This window comes from Rosa rugosa, chromosome 2 (genome assembly GCF_958449725.1).
Source record: "Rosa rugosa chromosome 2, drRosRugo1.1, whole genome shotgun sequence".
Lineage (NCBI taxonomy): Eukaryota > Viridiplantae > Streptophyta > Magnoliopsida > Rosales > Rosaceae > Rosa > Rosa rugosa.
The window spans coordinates 9,359,348-9,374,046 of record NC_084821.1 but is presented as its reverse complement, the minus strand read 5'-3'; the positions used below and the strand labels follow the sequence as shown (position 1 = coordinate 9,374,046).

General features: G+C 39.7%; 3 protein-coding genes across 5 annotated transcripts; all 3 read right to left on the bottom strand.

The window, feature by feature from the left end:
* On the bottom strand, positions 1-2,326 carry LOC133734366 (protein LURP-one-related 7). The gene is made up of 3 exons (XM_062162001.1): positions 1,768-2,326; positions 1,471-1,683; positions 1-409 (listed from the first exon to the last, which is right to left on the bottom strand). The coding sequence occupies exons 1-3, from the start codon at positions 1,987-1,989 to the stop codon at positions 287-289; spliced, it is 558 nt and encodes a 185-aa protein (XP_062017985.1). The 5' UTR covers positions 1,990-2,326; the 3' UTR covers positions 1-286.
* Positions 2,327-2,454: 128 nt separating this feature from the next.
* On the bottom strand, positions 2,455-4,667 carry LOC133734365 (pentatricopeptide repeat-containing protein ELI1, chloroplastic-like). Its single transcript, XM_062162000.1, has one exon. It carries the CDS (start codon positions 4,098-4,100, stop codon positions 2,466-2,468), a length of 1,635 nt encoding a protein of 544 aa, XP_062017984.1. The 5' UTR covers positions 4,101-4,667; the 3' UTR covers positions 2,455-2,465.
* A 7,363-nt stretch (positions 4,668-12,030) lies between these two features.
* LOC133731783 (F-box/kelch-repeat protein At3g06240-like) lies at positions 12,031-14,474 on the bottom strand. Of its 3 annotated transcripts, none has more exons than XM_062159188.1 (2): positions 13,261-14,474; positions 12,031-12,650 (listed from the first exon to the last, which is right to left on the bottom strand). In XM_062159188.1, the coding sequence occupies exon 1, from the start codon at positions 14,406-14,408 to the stop codon at positions 13,287-13,289; it is 1,122 nt and encodes a 373-aa protein (XP_062015172.1). In that variant the 5' UTR covers positions 14,409-14,474; the 3' UTR covers positions 12,031-12,650; positions 13,261-13,286. The 3 variants fall into 3 exon arrangements, with proteins under 3 accessions (XP_062015172.1, XP_062015173.1, XP_062015171.1); XM_062159189.1 differs by having other exon boundaries at positions 12,031-12,525; XM_062159187.1 differs by having other exon boundaries at positions 12,031-12,621; positions 13,261-14,473.
* Between the last annotated feature and the right edge of the window lie 225 nt (positions 14,475-14,699).

Here is a 14,699-nt window from a genome sequence, read left to right as displayed (position 1 = left end):
AATCAGCAAATCACAGTAAGTATTATTTCAATAGTATAATCACTGTAATGGATATGGTGTTTTATACTCTTCTAATTAACTCGTCATCAAACACCATTTTCTGCTAAACTGAACTAAAATAAGGCAAAGAAAATCTAGAACTAGAACAATTCAAAGGTATATGTAGTGAGGATACATTTGATCTATTTCTTCATCACCTTTAAGGGAAGTTCAGAGATTGACCTTTTTCAATTTTGCGTGTGGAGAATACTCAAATTTTTGCTTAAAGTTCTTCTATAATCTCTAATCAATCAAGAAATATTACAATTAAGGCTGCAACCAAAGCATGATCGACAGATCCAGGAAAGATGGTCAATCGAAATTTTCCCCTCTTAGGAAAAGGCTGGTGCAATTTGTACATAAGACTAGTCTGCAACAAGACATAACAAAAGAATAAGACTAACTCATAACCAAGAAAGAACACCTTACACAAATTTCTAAACACAGATGGGTTAATGAGAGGTCAATATCTAAGCCTTCTATATTATTACATGCTTCTTTACAGAATCAGATTAAGCAAGAGATTCTATGAATATGTTCATTATCAACTAGCAGAGAACTTGCTCAAATATTTACATAAGGAAATGCAAGGTGTTATTGGGACTGGAGAACTTGTTATTAATTTAATAACACCATCGGTGATCAATTTTAACTTCAACCTGTTATATCAATGGCACTCAACCCAAAAAAAAAAAAAAAGCATTACTATGCAAATGGTCGCACTTATATCAAAGAAAGATGCTGATCAAAGCATAGACTACATTGATCAAACTTTCCCTCATAATAGACCACTACAGCAATCATGGAACTGGGTTGCAAATGCCACCAAGCCCATCTTTATGCAGGGGGATTCATATTTTATAATAACTCTCAGTACTCTTTCTACAAAGACAAATGAGGATCCATTTGGATGGAGCAACTCCAAATCTAAGGATTTAGTCAATAGTTAATACTATAAAGCTTAGACTATTAGCTTATTTATCGAGATTTGAATTAGAAGAAAAAAGACAAAGCTAATGGACTTTAAACGATCGCTTACATGTAGTAACTTCAGATCTAATGTTCTATAATGTATTCATTTTGAACTGTATCGGTACAATTTATATCAATTGCATTTATCTAATGGTCTATAATTTATTAACTTTTCAACCAACTTAGCCTTAGTGTCGAATGAAAACCTGGTTTTGAAATTACTGTGTCGAAATGGAGCCTAATTGTGCTAATAGCTTTAGACACATAATCTAGATTTTCTACACTAGCTGCACCAAGTTTGTCACACAGTTTCAGTTTCACCCAATAATTTCAAAGTTCATTGAACTTTATCAAACAGAACCATCCCTGATTAGCAGAAGTCTAGCACCATTACACATTCGCATACTAGAAGTCATTTCAATTTTCAAATGCTTATCACACACAAATAACCAATCATACCTGAGCAACTATGTCATTGCCGCTATAGATGCTGCATGATTTTTGGAACGGGAACCCTTTCACTTTAAAATCACAGGTTTCCTCTGTTGAAATCTCACCACCAATAAACACCTCCAGCTCAATTCGAGTAAGTTTGTTTTTCGTTCTCTGCACTCTAAATACCAACTGATTCTCCTCAGCTTGACCGCCCTTATATCCTAGCCAACATCCACTCTACAAATCCCAAGAAACACAAAAATTATTACCAAAAGAAAAGAAAAAAAAATCTATGAGGAAACAATTAGAAACACAACTCACATTACTGAGGCACAAAGTAAGCAGAGGATTTCCAGCGGCATCAAGCAACACGCGCTTATTGGATGATGACTTCAGAGATTGATGGGTGACCTTGAAAACTACGTTACCAGCGGAATCCAGGAAACCCAAGTCGCCACGTGGCAGGCCTGGATGTTTCTTGGAGACGAAGAGATCGACCGGAATCTCAGAATTTGTGGGATTTGTAAGAACTGAATTGTCCATAGAACTGAGTCAAGTTTTGGAGTTATTTAGGACCAACTACAGAAGCATGACGGAATGTATTTGAATCACAGAGAATGAAAAGCCAAAGAGGAAAAGAACAGGTAAAGGAATCGATTTTGTTGAAAACACAGAGATAGATAGAGGTGGCGGAATAATTGGGCTTTGGTCGGAGAGAAGAATCCGATTCATATTAGCCGTCTTTGTTTGAAATTTTTCTATGCTGGCTGGGACCTGAAGAATCTAGCTCAACTCCGGTCCTCCACCTCTATGACTCTGCTATACTACGGGCCTTGGGCCTCTTTGACCACGTTTTGGGCTTTTTCTACAAGTGCTTTTATACAGTAGCACTTTCAATAGAAAACACTTCTAACGGAGTGCTTTCCTACAGGATTTGGATTTCTATTTCCTACAAGTGCTTTCTACTCACAATGATCATCACATAGATGTATAAGAGGTGGCCTTTAAGTTAAAATCTCTCACCAATGATTTCCACAAGAGCATAGTCCATCTTTGAAATGATGGAATCGACTCGAATCCCTTGCAACAATCTCCCTCCCTTCAATCTTTGAAATTAAGCCAGTTACCACATGACAGTCTGCGCACACTCTCAGGTTCTTAACTATAACGATACGGGTACCTGGAGGTGTGCTGATTAGGCCTAGTCCAATTGCCAGTTTCTCGCTATGACTGAGAACTATCTCCTCCTTTGTCTGTTCATCCACATTTTGCACTACCATGCTTGTGTTTGGAACGTACCCGTTAATTTTCAACTTCCGAAAAAGATGTTGCAAGTAGTTGTAGATGTCTTTACTTAGGGGATGGGATCTGTCTCCTGATTGAAAACTGTGAACTGTTTTGTTAATCTCAATCCAAGTGCTTGCCTTTTCTTTCCTTATTCCTCTATCTAGCATCAATCTTCTCACTTTTGTCACACCTTGCAAGTCTCCGACAAGCCCATAGAAGTTGGATAGCAACATATAGGCTCCTGCTTCTTCAGGTTGTGATTCAAGCAATTTCTGCCCAACAGTCTTTCCTAGCTCTAAATTCTTGTGAGAGCAACATGAGCTCAGAAATGCTGTGAGAAGCTTTGGGTCTGGCTTTATAGGCATCCTCTCGATGAAGCTATAGGCCTCGTTGAAATGCCCTGATCGTGCTAGGAGATCCACCATGCATGTATAGTGCTCCATCATTGGTGTTATCGAATACTTATTCACCATCATGTTGAAAATCCTCCATCCTTCTTGTACTAAACCTGCATGACTACACGCATACAAGGCACCCAAGAATGTGATTCTGTTTGGTCGAACACCTTCTATTTCCATTGCATCAAACGCCTTCAAAGCTTCTATTCCCTGGCCTTGTTTCCCATAACCCGCAATCAAAGCAGTCCAAGAAACCACATTTTTCAAATGCATGTTCCTGAAACATACAAAAGCATCTTCCATGCACCCACATTTAGCATACATGTCAACAACAGCATTCCCAACCGGCAAATACAACTCGAATCCATACTTCATCACCAAACAATGTACTTGTTTACCATTACGCAACGCTGCAAGATCAGAACAAATTGAAAGAACACTTACCACAGTCATAACATCAACATCAGCTCCCTCCAATCTCATTTTCTCAAAGAAAGCCAACCCGGTCCTTCCTTCCGAGTTATGCCCAAGACCCGAAATCAGTGAATTCCAAGACCCAACGTCTCTTTCCCACATGTTATTAAACAATTCAATCGCTTCCATTGTTAAGTGAGACCAACACAATCCAGAAATCATGCAATTAGTAGCAATCACATCTCTCTCAGGCATTTCATCAAACATATGGCGGGCGTCTTTGATCTCATTGCATTTACAGTACAAGTCAAGAAGAGACGTCATTAGAATCGTGTCCCGATTGAACCCATGTTTGATCGCCAAGCCATGAAGCTGCTTGCCTTCTTTTATTGCAGCAACTCTTCCACAAGCTCGCAAAGTTGCTGAGAGAAGAAACCCTGTGACTTCAAACCCATTTTCCCGCACTCGGCGAAACAGAGCTATTGCTTGACAATTTTGCCCTTGGTTTACAAGATTACTGATCGTCTTGGCACATGATAAACTTCTATGGAGCATCTTACACAAGGCTATTTTGGGAATTGAGTAGTATAGTGTAGATTGACAATGATTGCAGGGTTCGAGTGTGTTTTGTAGCTCGATAGTTCCCGGGTACCGGTCTTTGTTTTCGCAAGGAGTCCAGGGTGTTTTAAAAATTAAAACTAGAAATATATAGGGTTGAAATTGGCAAATTTAAAACTAATGGAGACTGAAATGTAACTCACCTGTACTCTATAGTAAATACCATACAAACCCTAGGAAAAAAAGGATCCTCAAAGTTCTAGTGTAGGCAGCCGGAAATTGGTGATGCTTTCGTTGTTTGAATTATTCTCTCTGGTAGGCGCTTGTTGATTAGTATTGTTGTACTTGTTTGGCCTCGATTTGCTCTGGTTACTTGTATTTTGCTGTTCCATCCTGACTGTGTGCTTTTTCTGAGGCCCCTTCTGAAGTTTTCGATCCTCATAGTTTTTTATCCTCTTCTTTTGACTCCAATATGGTACAAGTAGCCGGGATGGTGGCAGTTGCGGTTTTCATGTGGGGATGATGGCTTCTTGGACCATATATTAGATCGTGCAGTGAGTGCACTGGGCTTCATAGAGTCTGTGGTTGTGTTTTTGGTGTCTTTCATAGCTTGTGGAATTAAATCCTATATAGCTCGAAGGCGATTGAGAAATGGGGGATTGTCGACTAATTAATTAGGCCAAGTTAGGACGGATTGGAAGTTTCTCCTTGTAGCCAAGAACTAACTATCGATCTCCTCCTTTATTTGTTCATCCGCTTTTTGCATGAATTGTGTTTGTAAGATACCAATTAATTTTTCAACTTATTTCGAAAAAAAATTGTATGTAGTTAATTTCCCACTCGGACCAGGACATAACTTTTACTTGTTGAATAACAATTATGGTAAAGTAGGGTCAAGAACAATATGAATCTCTTTATGATAAAGGGATTTATTTTGCAAATTCATTATTATGGGGAAGTTCCTACAAAGGGTCGGACTAATGACATAGACAATATTTGAATTCTCAGTATAGATGCTACATAGTTAGTTCTCATCCTTTAGAAACTACGAGTGTAATAGGAGCATCCATCAACAAAAGGATCACCTTAAGATGATCATCTCATGACTATTGAGAATGAATCAAATAAGACGGTTCTATTTGTCAATCTTTAATTTTCGTTTGTTTGTTTGATGCCCAAAGGCCGGGGTCGGGGATCGATTTTGGTTTTTCTCTCTTAGTTGAAGGGTGCGACTGCATCATGGGCGGATCTAAGCCAGGCTGGATTGGGGAGGGCGAGTTGGGATCGATGGGTGGATGGGACGGTGGAGGTGGGTGTTAGGATGCATGATTCCGACCTCGTCTCTGTTCTTTGGTGGATTGTGAAAGAACAACCAGACTCTAAGCAAAAGTGCTTCACCAACTTTCTCAGAATCGTTGTTATTCAATAACAAAAGTGACTCGGCTTAAAAGCCATTACAAATAACAGAAAAACGAAAATGCAGCTCACGTCTTTTACAAAGACTAAGATCATGGTAATTAGCTAAGGAAATAGTCAAATACTAATAGAAACAAAATGAGCTCCTAAACAATAGGAGTTATTGACTGACTTGGAATGAAAGAAACCTACCAAACCACAAACTCTAACAATCAGACATTTAAAACTTTCAAACGTCTCCAACAGATTGATGGGTGGATCCACGGCGGTTGGCTTGATGCAACATAGGACTTCTGTTTAATACATGCACTGTCCACCGAACCGCTTCTGGCCAGAATACCTTGGGCATTTGCTTCTCTGTAAGTAAGCATCAACCATATTCATGATGGTTCGATTCTTACGTTCTGCAACCCCATTATGCTGAGGGGTGTACGCTGCCTTAAGCTGCCTTTTAATGCCATGAGCCTTACATAAATTGTTAAACTCATACGAGGTGAATTCACCACCTCGGTCAGTTCTTAAACAACATATACCACTCCCTACTTCCCCTTTTAAAATTCTTGAAAGATGTAAATGCTTCACTCTTTTCAGTTATATAGTAGACCCAATTCTTCCTACTATAGTCATCAATAAAGCTCAAAATGTACCTCTTGTTGTTGTTCGACATTGGTGTGATGGGGCCACAAATATCAGCATGTATCAATTACAACCTTTACGAATCTCTCCACTGACTTTTCCTTGGCATAGCCTCTCGATGTTGCTTTCCGATGTTGCATACAGTACACACCTTCTTCGCATTTTTCAGTTGTGGCAACCCTTTTACAAGTTGCTTGTATTGCAAGGTTCTAAGGCTCTTGTTGTTCAGATGACCATATCTTCGATGCCAGAGATCAGTGGTGTCTTCAGGTGTGACTTGGAGACAGTTTGGTGTTTGTGGTTTTACCGAGGCAAGCAATACGAACATTCTGTTCGCTGTCATCTGAGTGTGAATTATGAGACCTTTTCTAGGATGATAGATTCTGCATGCTCCCTCCTGAATCAGAATAGCCAGCCCCTTCTCTTGTAACTGACCAATGCTTAACAAATTATTTGTGAGCTCAGGAATGTTAAACACATTAGTCACTACTTGAGTTACTCCTCCAACTTCTAGATTGATGTTTCCCTTTCCCATTACCGGTATTCTTGAATTATTCCCCAGCTTTACTGAATGCCAAAATTGCTCATCAAAATCCACAAACCACTGCTTATTTCCTGACATGTGGTTTGAGCACCCTGAGTCGAGAAACCAGACTCCTTCCCTTTTTGCATCGTTAAGTTCAACATGAGCCATCAAAAGAAGCTCCTCTTCTTCATCCAACTCCACATAGTTTGCAGCCTTCTCCCAACTAGGGCATTCGTATTGAAAATGCCCTAGCTTGTGGCATTTATAGCACTCAACCACTACTTTGTTAAGACCCTGCCTCCCTCGACCTCGTCCTCTACCTCTGAATGCTGCACATCCCCTTCCTCTGCCACCAACTCTATCTTCAAAAGAAACCTTCAGTGCTTGTTCTTCGCTGCCACGTTCATGCCCTTTCATCCTTTGTTCGTGCACTAGGAGACTACCTTGCAGCTCGTCAATTGTGAGTCGATCCAAATCATTCGACTCTTCCACAGAACAGACAACATAATCCCATTTGGAGGTCATAGACCTAAGTATCTTCTCAATAATGACAACTTGAGTCAAGGTCTCACCGTGCATCTTCATCTTATTGGCTATAGTGAGAGTGCGTGCAAAGTATGCATGCATCTATCCCTTCTCCTTCCTTCATTTGTAGAATCTCAAATTCTCTCCTCAAAGTTTGCAACTGAGCTCTTCTCACTTTCGTAGAGCCCTGATATTTCTGCTTCATAGAATCCCAGATGGCTTTGGCCGTCCCATTGTCTAGTATGGTCTCCATAATTTCTCCGTCAATTGCCTGAAAGAGAAAATTTTTGATCTTCAGATCCTTCAGCTTTGCCTCTTCTAAAGCTTTGCGTTGTGCCTCAGTTGCAGCAGCTGCACCTCCACAAGGTAACACCGGAAGCCCCTCATCTACCAGATTCCAATACTCTTTCGATCTCAGGAAATTCTCCATCAACATAGACCAATGGTCATAGTGACCATCAAATCTAGGTATGGTGGCCTGAAGATACTTCTCTTGAGATGTCGACATCTCAAAACCTTACCCCGAGTCTCTTTCTCTCAGTCTCGGGGTTTTCTCTCACTCTCTTTACTCACGCTTAATCAGGCCCCTAATCGGAGCTCTGATACCAGAATGAAAGAACAACCAGACTCTAAGCAAAAGTGCTTCACCAACTTTCTCAGAATCGTTGTTATTCAATAACAAAAGTGACTCGGCTTAAAAGCCATTACAAATAACAGAAAAACGAAAATGCAGCCCACGTCTTTTACAAAGACTAAGATCGTGGTAATTAGCTAAGGAAATAGTCAAATACTAACAGAAACAAAATGAGCTCCTAAACAATAGGAGTTATTGACTGACTTGGAATGAAAGAAACCTACCAAACCACAAACTCTAACAACCAGACATTTAAAACTTTCAAACGTCTCCAACAGATTGATGGGTGGATCCACGACGGTGGTATTGGGCAAGCATGAGAGGCACCTCGATTTGGTGATGGGTTGGAGGAGATCAGTGATCATACAACAACAGCATGGTTGGGGTTTGTGATGGTGGGTGGTTACTTCTGTTGGTGGTCCGATGATGGCGGGGTTCCAACGGCGGTGTGGATCCGACATTAGAGGTGTTGCGGCGATATGGTGCTGATGATGCAGATGCGAGCTTGGGCTGAGGGATGGCACCAACTCCTCACCCGGGCCTTTTGGGCCTGGACATGGCATTTGGGCCCCATTGTGGGCTCTTGCTTTTAGTTTTTTTTTGCTTTTTTGTTTTAGCTTTTTGGTTGTTTCCAATAAGTCCCTATCAAAGTATGGTTGACGATAATGGGCTTCATCCCTGTCTGCATACTCAGTGTGCCTTGCTTGGCCTTGTGAGATGGTTATCTGTCTTGAAATAGGAGCAACCTTCTAGTGGCAGGACGAAACATAGTGTTGCCAGATTAGATCTCGTGCGGCAACATAGTAGAAAAACTGTGCTTTTTGTTATGATGCTTCTCCTTAGTAGAGTTATCTTTCCGTTATGTCACTGCTTTGTCAAAGCAATTAGAGTAGCCAGTCGTGCACTTTTTGTTAACTGGTGCATGTTAGAATACATTACTTATTGTAATATGGGGCTAAAGCTCTATGTCCCCCCCTTCCTGTATTCTATGATTTCATTAATCAAGGCCTGAAGGTAGCCGCATCAGCTCTCCTTCAAAAAAAAAAAAAACTATCAAACTAATGGGTATATGATATTGTGGTTGATCTTGCTGTTGTTGAAGAGATTAGTCAAAGAAATTTTACAAGGAAGAAACTTATGAATGAAAAACCCAACCCCAAAATAAACCAATAGATTGAATGGCAAACCCCAAATTTAGTATTTAACTTGCTTGGTGTTGGTAAAATACATTTTCCACAAGGTAAAAATATAATCAAATAGGATAATCCCTAATGGGATAAGGTAAATTCAAAGTCAATGAACTGATTTCTCCTAGTGATGGCATGAGGTGGAGAGAGAAAGCAGATCTGGTCCTCTCCTTGATAGCACCAATGGGACGAGGTATACATCAGATATGGGGCCTCTCTTCTCCACACCAAAGAATCCATATTGGCATTGTCGATACTTCTTGATAGCATCAGACGACAATCATGGTGGGGTAACTGGCAAAGTGCAACTCTCAGAAACTTTTACTATCATAGTGGACATGCTTTGGGCCCTTCCACGAGCGTCGGTGGAGATCTCGAACCACGTCGTTGTTGTGGCCTTTTGAATGCCATGTATGTTTTGGCAACATTACTAAGGAATCCCGGTCGATGACTTGGATCCATGACAATCGATCTTCGTTTGGTTCATCAGCGTCCGGACTAATGAGCCAGCCAAATTCCGTTTTCTGCCGCAAGAACTATTTGTTGTGAGAGCATCTTATATGCACTTTTGAGGTAGCGAAGTTCGAAGTGGTGACGGCAAATACTAGGTCAGGACAAGTGCATATCAGATGCTCTCAAACAAACAGTTCTTGCGGCACGGAATTTGACAATGTTCATTCCCTCCGCCTATTGTCTGGGAATCAGAATCGTTGCTTTAGTTCAAGTAAGCGTCGAGCGTGAGGTTGATTTGATAGCAATGAAAGGAGGTAATATGATCGACATTTTCTGATAGATACGATCTCGATCACTTGATCTTTATGTACACTTCAGTCTTCAAATATTTATAATACAATATATGTTCTTTTGATTTGTTGTTTTGCCAAATGCGTATACGTAGCTAGCCAGCTGCATCTCTGAAGCTCCATCGATCGATCGCTCTAGCAATCAAGTTTTTCAGAACATAATTTTCACATCCCAGATCTAGCTTGCTCAATTATTTCCGTTTATAGGTAGAAACTTAAAGAAGCGACAGTACGCCAGGCCTGGGACTGGGCTATTAAGGCAGGCCGGCCAGGGCAACAGAGAGTAATGATTGAGCAGCTTAAGTAAGTATTGTCAGTTCTTCGATCTCCAGCCACTAGCTCTCTTTTCCTTTAGATTAGCAAGCAATCCAGCTTAATTGCAAGAATTGCAGTGAAAGCAAATTTAAAGGTTCTTTCGAATCAAACATAATTAAAGATGCAAATGAAGGCTTAATTAACTGCAAATTATTTAAGAGTATAATTTTGAAATGTTTAATTCATGTTTTCCTCAGTGGTTTCTCCCCTTTAGCTTGTATTAGTTTTTAACATCTAGAGAAAAGAAAAAAAAAAAAAGGATCTCATATTCAGCATGTGAGAAGCCAAGAAATGAACTGTTTCTAGTTGATGCGAATTATAAACAATTCACACACACACACACACAAATTTGGAAGTGGTGGTTCATTATTAACTCTAAAGTTTGAACCTTCAGATTTTCATTTGGATTGTCAAATTATTTTGTCTCTTCCGTAGGCTGCAGCATATGTTTGGAAAGACCGACAGAATAGTGGAGCACTTCGGAACCAATTTAAATGATCAGGGGCCTTAGATTGTGGATGGCTACCAAATTGCGTAATGTACAATCCACAATCCCTAAAAGAATAAGGATATATATTCACGTTATTGCCCCAGGAAGAGGAATTGTTTTCCTAGTTTCCCCCTTATTTATTCCTGTTATATTTAGGATTGCTTGCTCTTTATAAATAGCCCCTTAGGTGATCGAATGGAAAAAATCCTTTCAAGCAAAATCGGAGAAACCAAAACTTAGAGCTGATAACTCAGTTGTGTGACCTTGTGTTAACTCAACTGTTTGTCCTCTGCTGTGTCTTAATTACCTGCAGTTTTTTTTGCTATTCTTGGTGTGTTTTTTGAAGCCTTGTCTCATAGGGTTTATAATGGAGATAGCAACCATAGAACACTCAAAAGATAAGGACGACAGCTCTGGTGAGATGCCATCGGTACTGGAGATGTTGGGAGTCTTGGTGATGGTGGTACTAACTTTGGTTATCGGCGGAAACTCCATGGATAGAGAAGTGATAAACTTCCTAAGGGACCAAATAGCGAAGTACAGTAAACCGAGAGTCAAAGGGATTATGGTGACGGTGCAGCATCTTATAGTTGTTGCAGTCATGTTAGTTGCAGCCAAACTAATAGCCACAATGGTGATAAATTGGCTAAGGGACCAAATAGCCAAGTATATTAAACCGAGAGTCCAAGGGATTCTGGTGATGGTGCGGCATGTTATAGTTGTTGCAATCATATTAGTCGTGGCCAAACTAATAGCGACAATGCTTATTAATCAGATGAATGTTAAACAACAACAAATATGGTCTGTGACTCACTATTGTACATATCTTGTCCCAACTTAACTACTTACAGACTTATTATGTGTTGGGTTCTAACTAAAATGCTCCAGTAAAATTGGGAATGAGTCGCCAACTTTTGTCACTTTTCTAATTATATCTTTACTTTCCAACCATGAATGCACAAGTGAATAAGCTTTCTCTTACAAGTTAAGCTCTGAAGTATGTTACGTTGTTCTCAATCGGAGTGCAAATGCAAGCTTTTTCTTTCATTTGTTCACTGTCTAGCATGCACCATAGTTATTACTTTTGCTCCACCTTTTACTTGATTGCAACACATATACAAGCCCTCTGCTTGTAATGATTGAAAAACACATCGTGTATGGGATCCGAATTGCAGATCATCAGTTCATTCATATAGTTTAAAAAAATTAAGATTAAAAATTAATAGTTCGAATACCTTTCTGTTTTTTTGTTTTATAGATTTTTTTAATTACAGCGGATGTACATTATCTAGCTTCAGATTCAAGTAATTTCTGCCCACCATCTTTCCTAGTTCCAGATTCTTGTGGGTGGAACATGAAGCAGATTTAGTATAAAACCACAATCTTCTTTAAAGATGTGTTCCTGAAATAGCATGCATGTCGGTAAAAGCATTTCCAAATGTTAAATACATTTCAAACCCACACTTACCATGGTCATAACTCATAACATCAACTTCAGCTCCCTCCAAAATACACACCAAGCACTAGCTAATAAAGAAAAAATGAAAATATTCCGAACCAGTACATGAATTGCAACAATTTCAGACCTACAAAGTTTCATTTGAATTGCTTCATTAGTCTTTAAGGAGCTGGAACATATTAAGTAAAGATCAGCAGCACTGAGGTGTACTGAGAAACCAATTTGCATGGCATTGTCCCTACAAAATCATGCGAACAACTTTGTGCATCACAACAGCTAAACCAGCCGAGTCTCAAGTCTTCAAGCTCATTTCCTCCAGTGAGAGTAGAATTTCCAGTCAAATAGCAATGATTTGAAGCATTTCTTTTTACAGTATTTCGGAAACCCAAGGACTCGATCATATGGATATGTAAAATACAGGATTTCCAATCCTAGCAGGAAAAGGAGGGAAACGGTACTCAATTTAAAGTGAGTAAACAGAATTCCATACTCGGTCTCATAGATACATATATAATTCTGTGGAAAGCCTGCCACACAAGGTCTTCAGTGGTCATTTCTATCAAAAAATTTCAGCTTTGTCATATATGGAATCACTTGTAAAAACAAAACAGGAGTCATTTAAATGTGATGGACACAAGGAAAGAGAAATCCATTTTGAAAAATAAAACAATAAGATGTGCACAAGAACAGGTATAATGAATCACAAGAGTTATGCACAATCACAATAGGCATTTCATATAAGTCAATAGAAGAAAGAAATGAAATACTAATAGGAACAGAGTTTGATTCTTTTGTCCAGTATAATCTCCGTACAGAGCCAATGTGACAAACAAAAGTACTCAAAACCAATAATCTAATCTAAGTGTTATCCCAATCTATGTTCTGTGGAGTAGGGAGGGAATGCATACGTATAGCGATGCAGTAGAGAATCCATTTTCATAAAGACATCAGTTTGTTTACTTGGCATGATTGTCTTCCAACTCCTTTTAGTCAAAATCTAATCCCAGCTGTTAAGTTGGCAACCGCTACTATAACTATTTGTCACTATTTCACATTGTTCGTATTGCATAGAAAATGTATACATTGTTCGTAGTGCATAGAAAATGTATAGCAAAATAAACAGCAAAACAAAGAAGAAGGAGATTAAGTTGATTCGTGTTCTTTACCTATCATCTCAACATCTGCTTCATGCTTAATGTTCTCCATCAGTCATATGATAGTGATTAGGCGAGACGAGGCTCTCCAAGTAGCACCCAACAAAATCAACTTTGGAACTTTTCCCAACTGAAAGATTTCGAGAGCTTCCATCATCAAAATTGTACATGACCAGACGGTGTTGGTGCAAATCCAGCAACAGATGATGAGGTTTCTTCATGAAACCAGAATGTAGCCCTTCAGTACATGGAAAGGAGATGCTTATTTTAGTCCAAGATTTCATCACTCCGTATTCCTTCATGACCCAAAACTCAAAAGCATCATTCTTTCCCACACACAGGCATTCCTGGAACACGTCGAGAAAATACGTTTCATCTTCAATGTTGAAATCAACAAGGAAATCAGGCGGTAGTGGAATCTCTTGCACTTCCTCGTCTGCTAAAACAAAAGACAAGAGAACCATGGATGGCACATCATTGTAGTTTCTACAAACCAACCAGTGAATACTCCCATTCAGCAGTCTCCCCTGCATACCAGGTTGTAAACTTTCATATGGATATCGCTTCTCAATCGCTCGCCAAGACCCGGTTTTCAATGAATAAACACTAAACCCAAGATCAAATTCAAAGAACTCGCCCTGAACCACCTTGTAATCTAGACTGGACAGATCAAATCCAAACCCATACAGCTCATTAGACCACATATATAGCTCTGGTGGGTTTGGTACTATCTTGGTTTCCTTGGTTGCAGGGTTTAACAAATAAAGCACATAATACGACTTCAACAGCAACAACCCATTGCAGTAAAACACGAACTTAGTAAATCTACGACGCTTGAGTTGAGTGGGTACAACTAAAACATCATCACCAACATCGTCAATATTTACGTGATTGAGACACTCATCAAGGTTGAGACTGAAAAGGCGGCATAGCCAAGCATCTCTAATGAGGACTCTTCGTCTTTGGTGGAATACATGTTCATGCTCAAAGGCTTTGTTGAAGTGGGAATTCACAAAGTGGGATTCAGAGATTAGAGAGAGCCATGTGTTTGATACACACCTGAATCGGCATAGGGATTTCACGGGAAGCCACCCAAGAATCTCGCGTATGACCTCCGTGGGGAGGTTTGGGAGTCGCATCTGTTTCTTTTGGTCCGCCATTTCTGTCTGATTCTTCACACTAGTCCAACACTCCTTCTGGTTCCGACTTCTGACTTCTGAGTCTGAGATGAGTAGGCTTTGGATTGAGCCGAGAGCCGAACTTGAGCCCATGATTATTTCAAAGAATGAAGCCCATTACATTTTTTTACATAAAACCTCTCTGTGTGAGTGTTTTTTTTCCCCCCTCCCTCTGCTCTCTCTCTCTCTCTCTTTTGACAATCAAGTAAAATCATTTCGGAAACATAGGATAGTGTTTTTGTAACAAAATAAAGAGTGGGAAGCGTTAGATTT

Excerpts from the sequence above, each read along its gene's own strand:
- LOC133731783 (XM_062159188.1), bottom strand. The coding sequence starts at position 14,408 with ATGGCGGACCAAAAGAAACAGATGCGACTCCCAAACCTCCCCACGGAG.
- LOC133734366 (XM_062162001.1), bottom strand. The coding sequence starts at position 1,989 with ATGGACAATTCAGTTCTTACAAATCCCACAAATTCTGAGATTCCGGTC. Across the intron at positions 1,684-1,767 it reads TTACTTTGTGCCTCAGTAAT|AGTGGATGTTGGCTAGGATA; the intron begins GTGAGTTGTGTT and ends TGGGATTTGTAG. Across the intron at positions 410-1,470 it reads GCAATGACATAGTTGCTCAG|ACTAGTCTTATGTACAAATT; the intron begins GTATGATTGGTT and ends GTCTTGTTGCAG.
- LOC133734365 (XM_062162000.1), bottom strand. The coding sequence starts at position 4,100 with ATGCTCCATAGAAGTTTATCATGTGCCAAGACGATCAGTAATCTTGTA.